The sequence below is a fragment of the Pleurodeles waltl genome, chromosome 9 (genome assembly GCF_031143425.1).
Source record: "Pleurodeles waltl isolate 20211129_DDA chromosome 9, aPleWal1.hap1.20221129, whole genome shotgun sequence".
NCBI lineage: Eukaryota > Metazoa > Chordata > Amphibia > Caudata > Salamandridae > Pleurodeles > Pleurodeles waltl.
Window position 1 is genome coordinate 1,013,048,264 of NC_090448.1, and position 15,798 is coordinate 1,013,064,061.

Consider the following 15,798-nt stretch of genomic DNA (forward strand, 5'->3'; position numbering starts at 1 on the left):
TGCTACCTTTCACACTAAACTCTTAAAATGTTTACCATATGGTATTTTCGTAAAACGGATTTGTTTATTAAATTAATCCAGAACATCAACAGTATTGCCTTAAAGAAAGAGAGATGCCAGTTTAGTGATTATTTCATATGAATCATAACAAGTTAAAAAAAAACAAAAATTGGACAGTTTTTCGTAAAGCCCCAAAGGGGTCTAAATGTAAGCACACTGATGGCAAGAGACATGTCAGAATTTTGAGAAATAAAATTCATTTATTTTTGTACCATACTTTTTTTTTGTGGAAATGGAGTACCGTACAGGACTTGCATCTGAATACCACACTGAAAAAACTATGTAAGAAAGAGAGATGCTTGTTTAGTGATTATTTATTTCATATGAATCATAACAAGTAAAAAAAAAAAGAAAAGAATTTGGACAGTTTTTCGTAAAGCCCCAAAGGGGTCTAAATGTAAGCACACTGCTGGCAAGAGACAGGTCAGCATTTTAGGAAATAGAATTCATTTATTTTTGTACCATACTGTTTTTTTTTCTGGAAATGGAGTACCGTACAGAACTTGCATCTGAATAACGCACCGAAAAAACTGTGTAAGATCTGGCACTAAGGTTGTGGTAAATTGAACAGTAATATTAATTTGTAAGACAGTACATGTACTTTAGTACTTACATCAAATACAGAAATTACACTGAACACAAGGGACACTTTGTTTGGTCAGGATAGACAGTATAGTTAATTTTAGTCTTTAGGTATTTTGGTCATCATGCTTCAATTCAGCCTCAATGAATTTGACAATGTTGTGGATATGATTATACAGCCCAGCAATTTAGCAACTTACACCAACAAAGCAGCAAAGCAAACTAATACTGCACAATTATGAAACTATCTAATTAATAAATATTTCTTTCCAACCTGTACACCCTGTTCTTCAAATAAGGTTTCCACTGATTTTTTCTAACGTATTTATAAAAGGGAAGGCTGCATTAAGAAATGTTTGAACATGATTCTGTAATAATAGAAGTATATTTTTCTTTCTCTCAAAAGTACTTAGTTGATATCCGATAGAACACAAGTGGTCATGTATATCTGTTTCCTTAAGAGTGCAAATGAGCAGGTCTGACTCTCCTTTTAGGAGAAGTGGTGGATTGATTCCATGTTGTTCTTCCAAGGAGCATGTGCAAAAAGATCTTAGTCTTTCATACTGATCTGGTATACATGTTGTGTTGGTACAGGACAAATGAAGCGTTCCATGTTGATAACAAAAAGCAGGCATTTTCATCAGTTTTATGTACAAGGAAAGTGCAGGCACTGTGAAAAAGCAACTTTTGGAAGTGCTCCATTTCTTGTCATGTAAACAGTTTTTAGTTAATCACATCTGCTTTAGTTAGATATTTCATTATATAAATATATTTATATATAAATATATACAGATATTTTACACATTTTTAAATTACACTTAGGTAGATCGCTCTAGAAATTCTTCTAAAGTATTTTTGATGTGTGGTGGTTGGGAAGCAGCCTGATTCAAAAGACTTTCACCCATTTCTGCAAAAAGTGCTTTTGACAATTTAGCTGTGGCTGTCCGCATATTTCCTCCAGCTCCAGGAAGAGAGCCACTGTTTGTGAGATTTCCTAAGAGATGCCAAAGAACAACTAAAACTTTTTGCTCTACAGCATGAGGTTTTCTTGGGTACAAATCCATCACAATATCTGTAATGAGGGAAACATATTCAGCATTAGAACTATTTAAAACTAGCAATAATTATTAGTTAAATGAAGATGATTAACAGTTTACTAAATTGAAATCAAAATGAGGGTCCAGTCCAACGCTCTTGTGATTTGGTCAGGAAACCTCCATGAAGTGAAAATGGTGTACATGCCTTTTCCTACATTAAAATCCAATTTAGCTTATATATACAAAATCGTATTCCTTTGTATTCTCTGAAACAGCACCATGTTGCAAACTTTTAGATGAACTAAAACGTACAGTTTGTATGAATCAGTTATAAAGTAAATGTTTATTCCTTATTCTTACATATTTTTTATGTGATCAAATGATTCTTTATAAAATCATATTTATCGACTGTATAGTCAAAGGTTTAAATATTGATCAGCTAACTGTTCAATCCAACACATTATTTCAAGTATTCAATGCATTCATGAGAATATTACACATTTGTCAATAACCAATATATTTTAACTAAATTAAATGGAATGAACAATTGATTATGTAAGATATCGATGATGCATTCTTGATACTGTTCGGTATAAAAATGCTTTAAATAAGCAATATTGATGAACTGAATATTTTGGACTCAAGGAGCAGCAATTAGGAATTAAAACAAACAATTGAAGACAAATGTATACAACTAGCCAGCTGATTATAACGTGCATCATTCAGAGTTTTCACACCATTTCCCAATGAAAAGTAATTTACCAAACTGCCAGTTTGTTTAAACCAAATGATTTCAAAAGACACAAATTTAGAAGAACACATTTTTCACTTGAAAAAACAATTCAAGCAAAGATGATATATGAACGAAGTGTCACAGAAAAGTGAGAAAATAATTAACACAGAAAGAAACCAATGTTACTGCAAAACAAAGCGAAAAACATGGAATTCTAGATTAACATTGTGACGGAGCACTCTAAACAAAGTAACAAAATTAAAAGAATTTTACTGAAAAATTGGTCACTTATATAACAGGACAAAGAATGAAAACGTATTTTTTGCTGTGACCTACATGATATAGGCATGACGGAAAGGTAAGTAGAATTACAAAGGAGGGAACAACACTCTAATATTACACTTCAGAATGAACAATCGCCCATCGTAAAGCATTTTAAAGAGAAAAAGCATAATATCAACATAATTCAATTTCGGGTAGTACTGGATGTTGAGGATATTGCCAGAAGGGTAACTGCGTATTGAAGTTTGCACAATGTGACACTGATTAGACTGAAAACCTGAATGCATTGATTTCAAGTGGAATCAATGAAAGGTGAACATGGGAAGGGATAAACACTGTATGATCTTGTTCACTGAACTATAATAAAGAAATACAGCTGGTTGATCACATGGATATCGGGTATTATGATTGAGTAATAGAAAAGGTGAGTTTGTCTGTTGTGCACAAGAATACTGTTGCAAGCATTCATGTGGGTCGGATGGCATACCTGAATCTACTTTGGAGAAAAGAACTGGAAAACAATTACTTAAAGAACAAGTTAAATATCTTCAGTAACACACTTACTAGTAAAGACTATCTGGCTGCAGATTCCTCACATTTTCAGCAATACCTTTTTAAGCCAGTAGGTGGTGTCTCGCAGCTCTGCACTGAAATTTTTCCAATCTGGAAATGACATGTTGAGCCTACATAGGTGCCACTTCACCGAGTTGACATCAGTTGCTTTTGAGGCTGTTCATGCTCCCAGACTCTGAGCCCAATTAGTTGTGACCAGTAAGCAGATTCCTAAAATTGGGATCTTATTCATGGATAGTCTCAAACAGAACCAGGAAGATTGGTGAGGAATCTTTGGCTAGATGAAGTCTCTACCAGAAAGAGTGTTAACAAAGGTAAGTAACTTGTTCTTCTCAAAGAGACCTCTAGCCACAGATTCCTTACCTTTTGAATAGATACCAAAGTAGTACTTATTCGGAGATTGGTCTGAGAATGGCTCAAACCAGAAAGTCCTGTAGCACCGAGCAGGCAAAATGCCCCTCTCAGCAACCCAAATGTCTAGACAATAGAGCTACATGAACACAGTCGTTTGGAATGTGTCCAGGGCAGGGAGTCCATGTGCCAATGCAGTGGTAGTAGCTTTGGCCCTAGTGGTCCTTCAGCAGTCTTATTTTTGGCCAGTGCATAACAGATCTTAAAGCAAAGCACGTTTGGGAGAGAGATGGTTTGCCTTTTTTTGCAACAGAGGACCCACAAAGAGGTGATTATCTACCTGGTGTTCTTTGGTATATCAATGTAAAAGCTTAGAGCTCTCATGTGGACCAAAGGGTGGACTCTTTTCTCCTTAGAGGGGGCGAGGCAGAGCATTGAACACCAGTAAGGTGATGTGTTGGCCTATGTGGAATGGCATCACAATTTTAGGAAGAATGATTCCTATATCCGCAAAATCAGTTTGTGTGGGAAGAACGTGGTGTACAGTGGGTTGACACAGAGAGCTTGAAGCTGACTGACACACCACACTGATGTTATGGCGATGAGCACTGTCTTGAACCTTTCAAGGAGCACAAAAGAGCTGGAGACTTAGACAATGAAGACAAAGTTTTTGTCGAGGGACGTCTGGCTGCCAAGATGACAAACTATTTCCGAAGGATGGATGAAGGTGGCCAGCTGTCACTGCTCAATCTCCAATCACGAAGGTGGAGATTGCAAAGGCTTGGTACCAGAACCTTGCCCAGATGCTGCAACAACAGATCCTCCCAAAGGAGCAGCCCGATTGGAGGACAGATGCTCAGGCCCAGCAGGTCTGGATACCATCTTCTTCGTGCCCCATCTGGGATGACATATCTGGTCCGACCTGATGTTCTTGAGTACTCAGGGCACGAGTGATCTCGGCAGAAAGGCATACAGAAGTACAAAGTTCCAACTGGTATGGAAAGAGCCTCTAAGTGAGATACGCCTTAGAAACTCCAAAGAGCAGAAGTGCAGATATTGTGTGTTCTCCACAGTGCAAACAGATCCAGGCAAGTTTCCCTCCATTTGCAAAAATGATCTTGCACCTCCTCTGGGTTTAACTGCAGCTCATGATCTGCTAGGAGCAGACAGCTGAGCTCGTCTGCTCTGGCTTTCAATAATCCTGCCAAGTGGTTCACCACCAGGAACATTTGTTGGTGGCCCAGCTATTTCCAGACATGCAGGTCCTCTTGACACAGGGTCCATGACCCCCACCCCATCCTGCTTGTTACAGTACCACAAGGCAATGATGTCCATAAGTACCTGAACCAGCCTCCTTTTGATGGATGGAAGCAACACTTTCAGCATCAAGCGGAGGCCCCTCAGCTTCAGAAGGCTGATATGGAGCTAGAAACCCACAGAAGACCAGAGGTCTGTGATCACCTTCTCTCCCAAGTGGTTGCCCCAACCCAGAAGTAATGAATCGCTCACTCCGGTCAGCTCTGGGTGGGAAAGCGAGAGGGCTCTGCCGATGATCAAATTGCACACAGCAACCAAACACAGCAGATTGTTTGCAGTCTCCGCCGAAATCTGAATGTGGTCGGAGAGGCTCCCTTGATGGTGGGCCCACTGAGACCTCCGGTCCCACTGCAAAGTCTGCAATTGCCAACTGGCGTTCTTGACCAGCAGGATGCAGGAGGCCATTAGTTCCAGCAGCGTCACAGTCAACCTCACTGAAATCCAGGAAAGAGGCTGAAAGGTCAGATCGTAGCCTGAATGTCCTGGACTCTATTTCCTGGAGGAAAGGCACAAAACCAAAATGTTTCCACAATGACTCAGCTGAAAGGGAGCTTCTGAGGAGGAGTCAAGTGTGACTTCGGCACGTTGATAGTTAACCCCATGGATGGCAGGAGATTTGCCGTAATCTGGAGGTGGTTGATGACAGCCAGTGGTTGAGGTAGCTGAAGATTGGAAACCCTGAACTCTGAAGGTGCGCTGCCATCACCGTCATCAGATTTGTGAACACCCAAGGGTTACTGGTGAGACCCAAGGGGAGCAAAGAAAACTGAAAATGCTAGTTTCTGACCACAGTAGAGCTGATTGGCCCACAGGATGGGTATGTGGACAAGGGCATCTTGCAGGCCCAACAACATTATCCAGTCTCCATGGTCGAGGGCAGACAAGACCTGGGTCAGATTGAGCATTCTGAATTCCTCGTTCCAGAAGAAGGCATTGGGAGGGCACATGACTAAGGCCTCCATTCTTGTTACTTGTTACGTACCAGAAAAAAAAAAATCTCCTATTTCAGACATGGCTACCATCCTGATAGTCCCCTTGGCCTAAAAGGCTAGTACTAGATGCGCCAAAATAGACAGATGGTCCTCGGTCAGTCACTGGGGAGACATTGGAAGGTGCAGCAGCAGCAGCAAGAGAATGAAAAGGTAGGGAATATTACTGCCGAACAATCTGCAGGACCCACCTGTCCGATGTTATGGCCTGCCAACCCAGCAAGAATATTCAGATCCTGCCTCTCACTGCATGGCTGTGCTCCACTAAGGGCATTCTGAAGAGGTTTGGTAGGTGGGGCTGAGGAGCGGGCAGTGGACTGACCGTCCCTGTTGCACTTACTCGTGAGGGCGATAGGACACCATGGCATTGGAACTGCTGGGCACCTTGTAAAGGCTTGATTGGCGGGCGATACGGGGTACCCCTGCTCTCTTTAAACACCTTGAAAGTAGAGCCTGCCCTGTCCTCAAATAGTTGCGTCACACTGAACAGCATGTCCATGAGGGACGCCTGGAAATTGCCTTAAAGCAATAGACTGCAACCAAGCGTGATGGTCAATGGAGACTCTGGTGCCAATGGTCTGCCCGATGGTATCGGTGGTGTCCAAGCCACAGCAAATTGTGAACTTGGTTGTGTAGTTACTGTCCTATATAGCTTGCGCGAGGACAGGGCAGAGAGCTTCAAGAACACCAGGGCGGACTGGAGCTGTCAAATCATAAAGAGTGTGGGAATAGTGCCCAACATGCATTTAAAGACTGAAATACCAAGCTGGTGGACTCTTTTTGAACGTCTCTACCCATTCTGACTGCCTAAATGGGATTAGGGGGAGGCAGGGGGCGGCAGTAGTTAGAAACATGTTTAGGTTAGTCTTATTTGCAGACACCCCATCAAGCTTTCGGGGGAGGGGTGCCAAGATAAAAATGCAAGGTGGCCAGGGCGGTGGCGTTATATGACCAGGGAGCCACAGCAAGGTTCAGTCTATACCCCGCAAGTATCCGTAAGGGCCTCATTAAAGACTAAGAGGGGCTTAGCTGATGTTTGCCCTGTCTAAAGGACTTCTGTAAGAATTACATGCCGTAAGAAGCACTATCCTCCAGGGCAGGACCAAGGGGTGAAAGGAGTCCTGACTTGGGTATCAAGGCCACTAGCCACTTCTAACTGATCGTACCAATTCTCTTCGTTATATGGCTAGCCAGTCTCATAATTCGTGTCCAAATTCTTGTTCACATCCATGCCAAACAGGGAATGCAGAGTATTTGTTCTCTCTTGAGAAGGCTTGGGTCTAAAGGAAGTACTGCATTAACAGTGGCCGGGTGTGGCCTCGGTCAAACCGGTGACAACTTAGAGTCAAACAGTACAATAGGTACCTTGTCTTTATATGTCAGAATCTGGTTGTAAGTTCTGGGAACCGGTATGGACCTTGGTGCCTGAGGTGGCATCAGAACAGGAGTGAGAGGCAACCCCTTGGTGGGCTCAGCAGAACCAACCTGAGCTGAAGGTGCTAGCTGTATTCCACGAAGATAGCCTCTCAGTTCCATGGGGCCTGAAGGTTCGCCAGAGGGAGTTGGTGAGTACCTCAAGAGTTGGAGCATGGCTCTTTGATCTGTTTTGGAGTGGTGGAAAGCACCAGAAAACGGAACTGTGTCAAAACAAGTTGCAGAATAGGCCCCAAAGTCGCCAGACTTCGTGAGCGAGATTGAGAAGTATGGCACTGTTTAAGCACCGTCTTAGGAGGATGAGAGAGAGGCTGGAAACGGCAGAGTCACACTTAGATGCCTTATGTTTATCTTTCATTTACCCAATGACTGATTGAGACAAAAGCCGACCCCTGTGTCTTCAGGATCTGCAAAGGGACAGGGATCAAGCTTTTGACTTGTAGCAGTGCCACTGTGGATTTTTTTTTGATGAACAATGAGGTTTAGTTTCGCCTTGTGGTCTCATACGGTCTTTGGGTTCATTAATGAACAATCAATGCAGGCCTTAGAGTCATGACTCGATCCCAGGCACCACAGGTAAATCTGATGAGGACCTGTCAGACATTTGCTCAACAGTCCCTACAAGGTTTAAAACCTGTGTTTTGGGAGGTGACGTTTCCCTTGCACACTCTTTACCAATTTCTTGACGTAAGAGCGGTCTCAGAGAGAGAGGTAGCTCCAGATCATCCTCTGGTGGCGCGGAAAGAAAGGAATCAACATTAGTGTGCTGGAGTGACGCACATACAGGCTCTGCACAGAAATTTTGGAATGGCGTGAGTGTGGAGCTGCAGGTGCCACCTACCAGCGAGCAGTGGTGCAGCTGAAAAGTTCCCAGATCAAGGTTGACACCTAGAGAATATTCAAAAGGTGAGAAATCTGTGGTTAGACATCTGTATTAGATACATAAATATATGTGTGCAAGGTGCTCCTAAAAAATACTGGTTTGTATTTATGAATTAGTCACACCAGTGTATAGTGTATGTCTGCTGCCTTCCTCGTGCACCAGTTATTCTGGGCCTTAAAGAGAACTTCCCAGTACATTGTAAGAAAGAAATATATATAGTGTTTGAAGAACATAATATAAAAGATGAATGAATAAACTATTTCTTTATAACTGATTCAGAATCACTGTGAATCTTAATTCACTGAATCTCGGTTCCTTTTCAGCCATTATATAAAGGTCTTTTTAAATTGCTCAAGTATGAAAACGAGGAAAAAAGCACTCTGAAATGCCCTAGCACCTTAAGCCTGTCCAGTCAGAGGAAAATGCCTGGAAAAGAATTTGTTCAAGAGTGACTGAAGAATAGTTACGAAAAATAAAAGGCGGCTAGTTTATGTACATGGGAAATACATGATCAAACAACAGCTACACTTACCAGCAAGCCTTTCCGTCATGTCTTGTTTGGCTTTTCCGCTTAGATGCTGAGCCTTTGAGCATACTATTGGAAGAAGCAAATAACTGTCTAAAAAATAAAAATAAAATACATTTGCTAATATCATGTGAAATACCTGTGAACAGCAGTGAAACAAGTATTTCCGACTTTAATTTAAAGAAATACATTTTAAGTAGCACACAAAGTTCCTTTTGCAGCCTATCATATTTCACATGGTAAAACCTGATGACATTTGTGTGGGGAAAAATGTGTTAAAACAATAATTTAGTTTTGCAGCTTTCAAATGAAGGAATACCACAACCGGTAAATACTACACCCTGCACTATATGAATTTCTCCAAATGTTGACAGTATGGAAGAGCCGTTCGGAAGAAAAATTATTAAAATATACTATATACTCACATGTACACCAAGTCCCTTTATCTTTGGCTTTGCTTTCCAAACCATCTCTACAAAAATACTACACATGGATATAAAGATAATTAGCAGATAACTGATATTATTCCTATTTCATAAATATCCTGAACAGGGTGCAATATAGCTTGACTATGAAGTTTTACAGATCAGTTATCATGGTACCAGAACCAATACACAGAGCTCCCCCCGCAGTGCATGCTCTTTGGTGTAAAACGCACATGGCAAAAGTGGTAGCTCTTGAGAGTGATTTTGAAAGTGGGCATAGAGATGATGAACCTTAGATCCAGCTCTGTGCCCACAGCGGCTGAGCGGACAAAGACACACTTAATCTGTTGAACTCTGAAGGGCAGTTTGCAACAACACCCATGCAGAAAGACCGGGAGAGACACACACTTGTTACAGCACCTCTCCAGGTTACAAGACAGACCCTGGACCTTACATTGTCTGGGATAGTCTCATGCCCACTGTAGGAAGTTGGCTCTGTATATACTATCTCAAAGTGAGATATAGTGTGCACAGAGTCCAAGGGTTCCCCTTAGAGGTTGACAGTGGCAAAATTAGATAATACTAATGCTCTATTTTGTAGTAGTGTGGTCAAGCAGTAGGCTTATCAGAGGGTAGTGTTAAGCATTTGTTGTACACACACAGGCAATACATGAGAACACACACTCAAAGACTTACTCCAGGCCAATAGGTTTTTATATAGGAAGATATAATTTTCTTTATTTTAGAACCACGAGATTCAGAATTCAAGTAAGTACATAAATTGTAAGGTACTTGGCATAGGTAAATATGGAACTCTGGATTAAAACAGTAATGTACACAGTTTTGGTAAAAATGACAATAAGCTATTTTAAAAGTGGACACTGCAAAAATCAACATTTCTTTGGGGAGGTAAGTAATGGTTAGTTTTTCAGGTAAGTAAAGCACTTACAAGTTCAGTCTCCTGGGCATAGGCAGTTAGGGGTTCAAGCCAACCCCAAACACCCAGCCCCAGCAACACAGGGCCAGTCAGGTGCAGAGGTCAAAGTAGGGCCCAATTAACATAGACACCTATGGATACTAGGGGTGCTCTGGTTCCAGTCTGCTAGCAGGTAAGTACCTGCGTCCTCGGGGAGCAGACCAGGGTTTTTTTGTAGAGCACTTGGGGGGAGGGGGGGGGGGGGGAGGAGGGGGGGGGGGGGAATCCACAAACAGGCACACAAAATATACCCTCAGTGGCACAGGGGCGGCCGGGTGCAGTGTGTTAAGTAGGTGTAGGGTTTTAGGTTGAAATCAATGGAGAGACCCGGGCGTCACTCTGGTGATGCAGGCAGGGCACAGGGGGGCTTCTCGGGTTAGCCACTGACTGGGCAAGGATGAAGGCTGCCTGCTGTTCACTCCTGGACTGGTAGTCGGTTTCTCTCGGGCCTGGGGGCTGCAGGTCCGCGGGTCCAGTGCTTCTTCCAGGCTTGGGTTCTTTGTTACCGGCCAGTCGCTGTCAGGGGGGGGGCCTCTGGATTCTCTCTGCAGGTGTCGTTGTGGGGGTGCAGGGAGGTCGCCTCAGGATGTCCACGTCGTGGGAGTCGCCTGGGGGTCCTTTCTGCAGTGTTGGTTCTTCTGGACACGAGCCGGGGGGGCGTCGGGTGCAGTGCTGGGGACTCAAGCTTCCGGAGTGAGGCTGGTGTCCCTTTAAAGATGGTTTCTTTGTTGCGGTTTGGACAGAGCCGCTGTCCACGGGAGTTTCTTGGTCCTTTGGTTGCAGGGCAGTCCTCTGAGTCCTCAGAGTTCGCTGTTTCTGCTGGATACGTCCCTGTGCTGGTTCTTTGAGTCTGGAGACAGGCCAGTAGGTCTGGGGCCAAGTCAGTTGTCTCCATCGTCTCTGCGGGGTTTTCAAGTGAGCAGTCCTTCTTGTTGCAGGTCATCAGGAATCTGTTTTCCTGGGTTCAGGGTCGCCCCTAAATACTCAATTTAGGGGTATGTTTAGGGCTGGAGGGCAGTGGCCAATAGCTACTGTCCTTGAGGGTGGCTACACCCTCCTTGTGCCTCCTCCCTTTGGGGAAGCGGGGGGCACATCCCTAATCCCATTGGGCTAAATCCTCCAAAGCAAGATGGAGGATTTTCTAAGGAGAAGGGGTCACATAAGCTCTGGTCACCTTAGGGGTGGACCTGGCTGAGGGGGTGACTCCTCCTTGTTTTTCTCATAATCTCCCCGGACTTGCCGCCAAAAGTGACTGCTGTGTCGGGGGGGGGGGGCAGGCAGCTACACTAGCTGGAGTGCCCTGGGGCATTTGTAACAGGAAGTGTGAGCCTTTGAGGCTCACTGCTAGGTGTTACAGTTCCTGTAGGGGGGAGGTGTGAAGCACCTCCACCCAGGGCAGGCTTTGTTTCTGGCCTCAGAGAGCACAAAGGCTCTCATCCCAGGGGGGGTCAGAAACTCGGGTCTCAGTGGCAGGCTGGCACAGACCAGTCAGTCCTGCACTGAAGGATTGGGTAAAATACAGGGGGCATCTCTAATATGCCCTCTATGTGCATTTTGTAATAAATCCAACACTGGCATCAGTGTGGGTTTATTATTCTGAGAAGTTTGATACCAAACTTCCCAGTATTCAGTGTTGCCATTATGGAACTATGGAGTTTGTTTAGACAAACTCCCAGACCATTCTTAATATGGCCACACTGTACTTACAATGTCTAAGAATGGATTTAGACACTGTAGGGGCATGTTGCTCATGCAGCTATGCCCTAACCTGTGGTACAGTGCACCCTGCCTTAGGGCTTTAAGGCCTGCTAGAGGGGTGACTTACCTATGCCAGACACAGGCAGTGGGTTGAGGGCCTGGCATCCTGAGGTGGATGCCATGTCGACTTGGCCTTTTACCCCCCCACCAACACACACAATCTGCAATGGCAGTGTGCATGTGCTAGGTGAGGGGGTCCCTCAGGGTGGCACAACACATGCTGCAGCCCTTAGGGACCTTCCCTGGTCACAGGGCCCTTGGTACACTGGTACCTTTCACAAGGGACTTACCTGTGTGCCAGGGGGCGCAGCATCCATAGTGTAATAATTACCGCAATCAACATGCATACTCAGAGTGTACACTGCAAGCGGGAAAACCTTAGAATTTCATCGGTCAGCCTGTTCAAAGGGAAGTCTGGGCAGGACTTGTCAGTCGAAGGATGCGTAAGTAGGATGGGCAAGTTAGTTCCCAAAATGCGTCTGACAAGTATAGGATACATGGATTCCATGTTTTATCGAAGAGGGGCAGTGAGCAATCGCTGCCACCGTAAATGTTTCCATACCCATAAGAGCCCGTAGCCTATGCAGTCAGTCAGTGTAGGTGGGAATGGTTTTGGTATACTAATGTGAAAGCAGCAGTTGTTTAGCAGCCCCCAGCGCCAAGGTAATATCCCTACCCTTAGGTGTGCGGAGAGGATATGTTGGAGGGTTGGGGAGGCCTAGTAGTACGCAGCCTAGGAAGCGCGGTATGGTTGCGTCATATATGTCCTCTATCGCATTCGCCATCGCCTTGCGCCCTCAACTTGGCCACCCGTGCAGGTGTATAGTACACGTAGTGGGCTATTTTCAAGAACATTTCTTCGTATTCGTGGCTTGTGCTGTGACCCGTGCCCGGAGAAGAACAATGCGCCATTCCCTGTCTGTAAATGTACGCTCACATTCCCTCTCCCATCTGTGCCTCGCTGGTGTTATAAAGAGTGTAGTGGTCAGTAGGGCATAAATGTCGGACAAGAGCAGTTTGTCTGTATCTTTGGCCAGTAACCATTGTTCAAATCTCGTAAGGGGTTGACTCGCATATGGACGTATCGCAGGCAAGGTTGCCCAGTGAGGAACGGCCATGAAATACCAATAGGTAGCTGTCGGAAGACCGTACCCCGCTTGGAGGCTGTGGAAGTTCATGACTCCATCTTTGTCAAAAAGGTCGCCTGTCATCTTGCAGTTTGCTTCCTTCCAGGGTATGAAGGCAGAGTCGTCAAGTGCAGGGGAAAGTCCGGGTTTCAATAGTCTGTGTTTGTGGGGAGACCAGTGCGGAGAGCCCTTTCGGAACCTGTACTTTGTCCCATGCACTCATTGTGGCACTCAGAATCAGTGAAACATACACCCCTGGTGGTAGGTGTTTCTTGGGCAACCATGGTACCTTCCAGATGTGGTCTCCTGCCACTGCCTGGTTGATAAAACACCAGTATTTCTCCATCAGGGGTCAGTTACATTCACCCATGTAGCGCAGCATGGTAGTAGCTCAATAGGTGTGGGACTCACAACCCTCCCTCAGTATGAGGAAGGTATGCCCAGGCTCTGGACATTCTGGCATTCTTTCCACCCCGAATGTATTCCCAAATGAGCGTTTACATTTTGTCTAGGAGGTTAAGGGGTGGTTGCAATGCCGGGGTCTGCATAAAATAGAGTATCTTAGGCAGGAGTGTCATCTTGACCACGGCTAGGCGTCCCAGTCAGGAGAGGCCATGTGTCTTCCATTTTGCTAAGTCTGAGCGTGTAATGTTGAGTATCTTGTTGTAGTTACTGTCAATTGTGGCCTCTATTGTGGGGGGAGTATCCACAGTTGTAAGTATGTAATCCCCTGTGCAGCCCACAAAAAAGGGAGAGTGGCCTCTAAAGAGGTCCTGTCAGCCTCTGGAGTGGTGAGGTTAAATATGGACAATTTGAAAAGGTTGGTTTTAAAACCAGATACCCTACCAAAGGCTGTCAGCTCCACCATGACCCCGGGGAGAGAGGTCTGAAGCCAGGTCAGGTGGAGGAGCATATCGTTTGCTTAGAGAGCCAATTTATGCGATCTACCGCCCATTGGCACTCTAGAAATATCTGGATGTTGACTTATATGCTCAGCAAAATGCTCTATGTATAGAGCAAATAATAAAGGCGAGAGGGGACATCCTTGTAAAGTGCACTTCAATACGGGGAATTGCTGGGATAGTCCCCCATTCACAGCGACCATGGCTCTAGGTTTGTCGTAATTGAAACAAATCCACTCACGGAACCTGGGGCCAAGCCCAATCTTCCCTAAGACTGCATGGTGATACTGCCAGTGTGCTCAGTCAAAGGCCTTTTCTGCGTCAATGGAGATAAGAAGAGCAGGAGTTTTAGAATGATGGACCTTGTCTAGCAAGTGGCAGAGTCTTAGTGTTATCACTACAGGACCGTTCAGACATGAACCCAGTTTGATCCAGGTCTACCAGATCCTGCATGTACGGGTTAAACCTATGTGCTAGGATACCTGTGAAGATCTTCACATCCACATTTAGAAGAGTGATGGGTCGGTAGGAGGAGCAGAGCTGTGGATCCTTCCCTGGTTTATTGATGACCGTCACTATAACCAGTTGCATCGTAGGCGGAAGGGGGAGATGAGCCCAGCGCATTGTAAAGCCTGGCCAGCACCAGTGCTAGCTGAATGCCAAAAGATTTATAAAATTCCGCTCCAAATCCATCCGCTGCAGCTGGTGTATGCTCACTAGGACTAATGTGGGTGTAATATCGCTCTCCTAAGTGGCACTATCAACGGGTGGAAGTTGGGCCACAGGTGTGTAATCTAAAGAGTCCTCCACACCCTTATAGTCAATCCCCTCCGTGGAGTATAGGTCCAAATAGAACCGCTCGAACTGGTGACTGATCAGTTCTTCCTGACATGTCAGTGTACCATGGGGTAACCTTAATTCTGCCACCCGTCGCTCCGTGGCCTGTGTATGGAGTCTGAAGGCCTGCAGACGACCCGCCTTGTTCCCCCCAGTGTAGAACTTTTGCTTGGTTCGGAGTAGGGCATACTTCGCCTTATCTTCATCCAAAGCCCGTAGCTGCTTTCGTTGTGTGGTGAGTTGCCTTCCTATCGCTATGAATTGACCTCCAACGACTGCTTTCAAGGCTTCCCAGAGGGTCATGATATTGTTTGTGGGTGTATCACTTATAGTTAGAAAGTGGCTTATTGTGTCCCTAATTTCAGCCAGAATGTCCTCATATGCTAGAAGTCTTGTGTTAGGACGCCAGTGTCATTTATTTGGTGTGTAGGTGGGTAGAGTAAGGGAGAGTGTGAGCATTGAATGGTCTGAGATTGAGACCACTCCAATGGCAGAACTGGTGGACAGGGTGGTAATACGTGGAGATGTGAAGAAGAGGTCAATATGGGCATAGGTCTAATGGGCGGCCGAGAAGGAGTACGTTCTGTCCGCTGGATGGTGTAGACGCCAGATGTCAGTCAATCCAGCCCTCTCAAGCCATTCCTGAAAACCCTGTGAGAAGGTGCCTGTCTGGCTATATCTCTGGATGGACCTGTCTAGGTGAGGATCTGGGGCTATATCAAAGTCTCTGCCCACTACAATATCTTCGTCGGACGTCGCTAGGACTCTACCCAATGCACCTTTCAGGAAGCTCATTTGGCCCATAGATGTTAGATCATCAGTCTGCGGCCTTGCATGTCAATTTGTAGCGAAAGAAGCCTCCGCAGGATCTCAACCTGCACCCGAATCCCTTTCCCTGGGAAATTTGTGGCCAGCAAGATCGCCACCCCCACCCGCCATCCAGGAACCTATGAATGAAACCGACAGTCAAACCAGCACGTCCTCATTTTTTTCCAGTCCTGGCGAA

At 45.0% G+C, this 15,798-nt stretch overlaps 1 protein-coding gene across 2 annotated transcripts in view; it reads right to left on the bottom strand.

Moving 5' to 3' along the window:
* Positions 1-284: 284 nt before the first annotated feature.
* Positions 285-15,798, bottom strand: part of TOGARAM1 (TOG array regulator of axonemal microtubules 1) — a 489,673-nt gene continuing 474,159 nt past the window's right edge. Inside the window, exons 20-21 of one of the 2 annotated variants that reach the window (XM_069208622.1) lie at positions 8,774-8,860; positions 285-1,714 (exon numbers count right to left, since the gene is read on the bottom strand). In XM_069208622.1, the coding sequence (XP_069064723.1) occupies positions 1,461-1,714; positions 8,774-8,860 (341 nt within the window). In that variant the 3' untranslated portion in view covers positions 285-1,460. The remainder of the gene's footprint in view (positions 1,715-8,773; positions 8,861-15,798) is intronic. The other variant, XM_069208621.1, reaches the window with a different exon arrangement.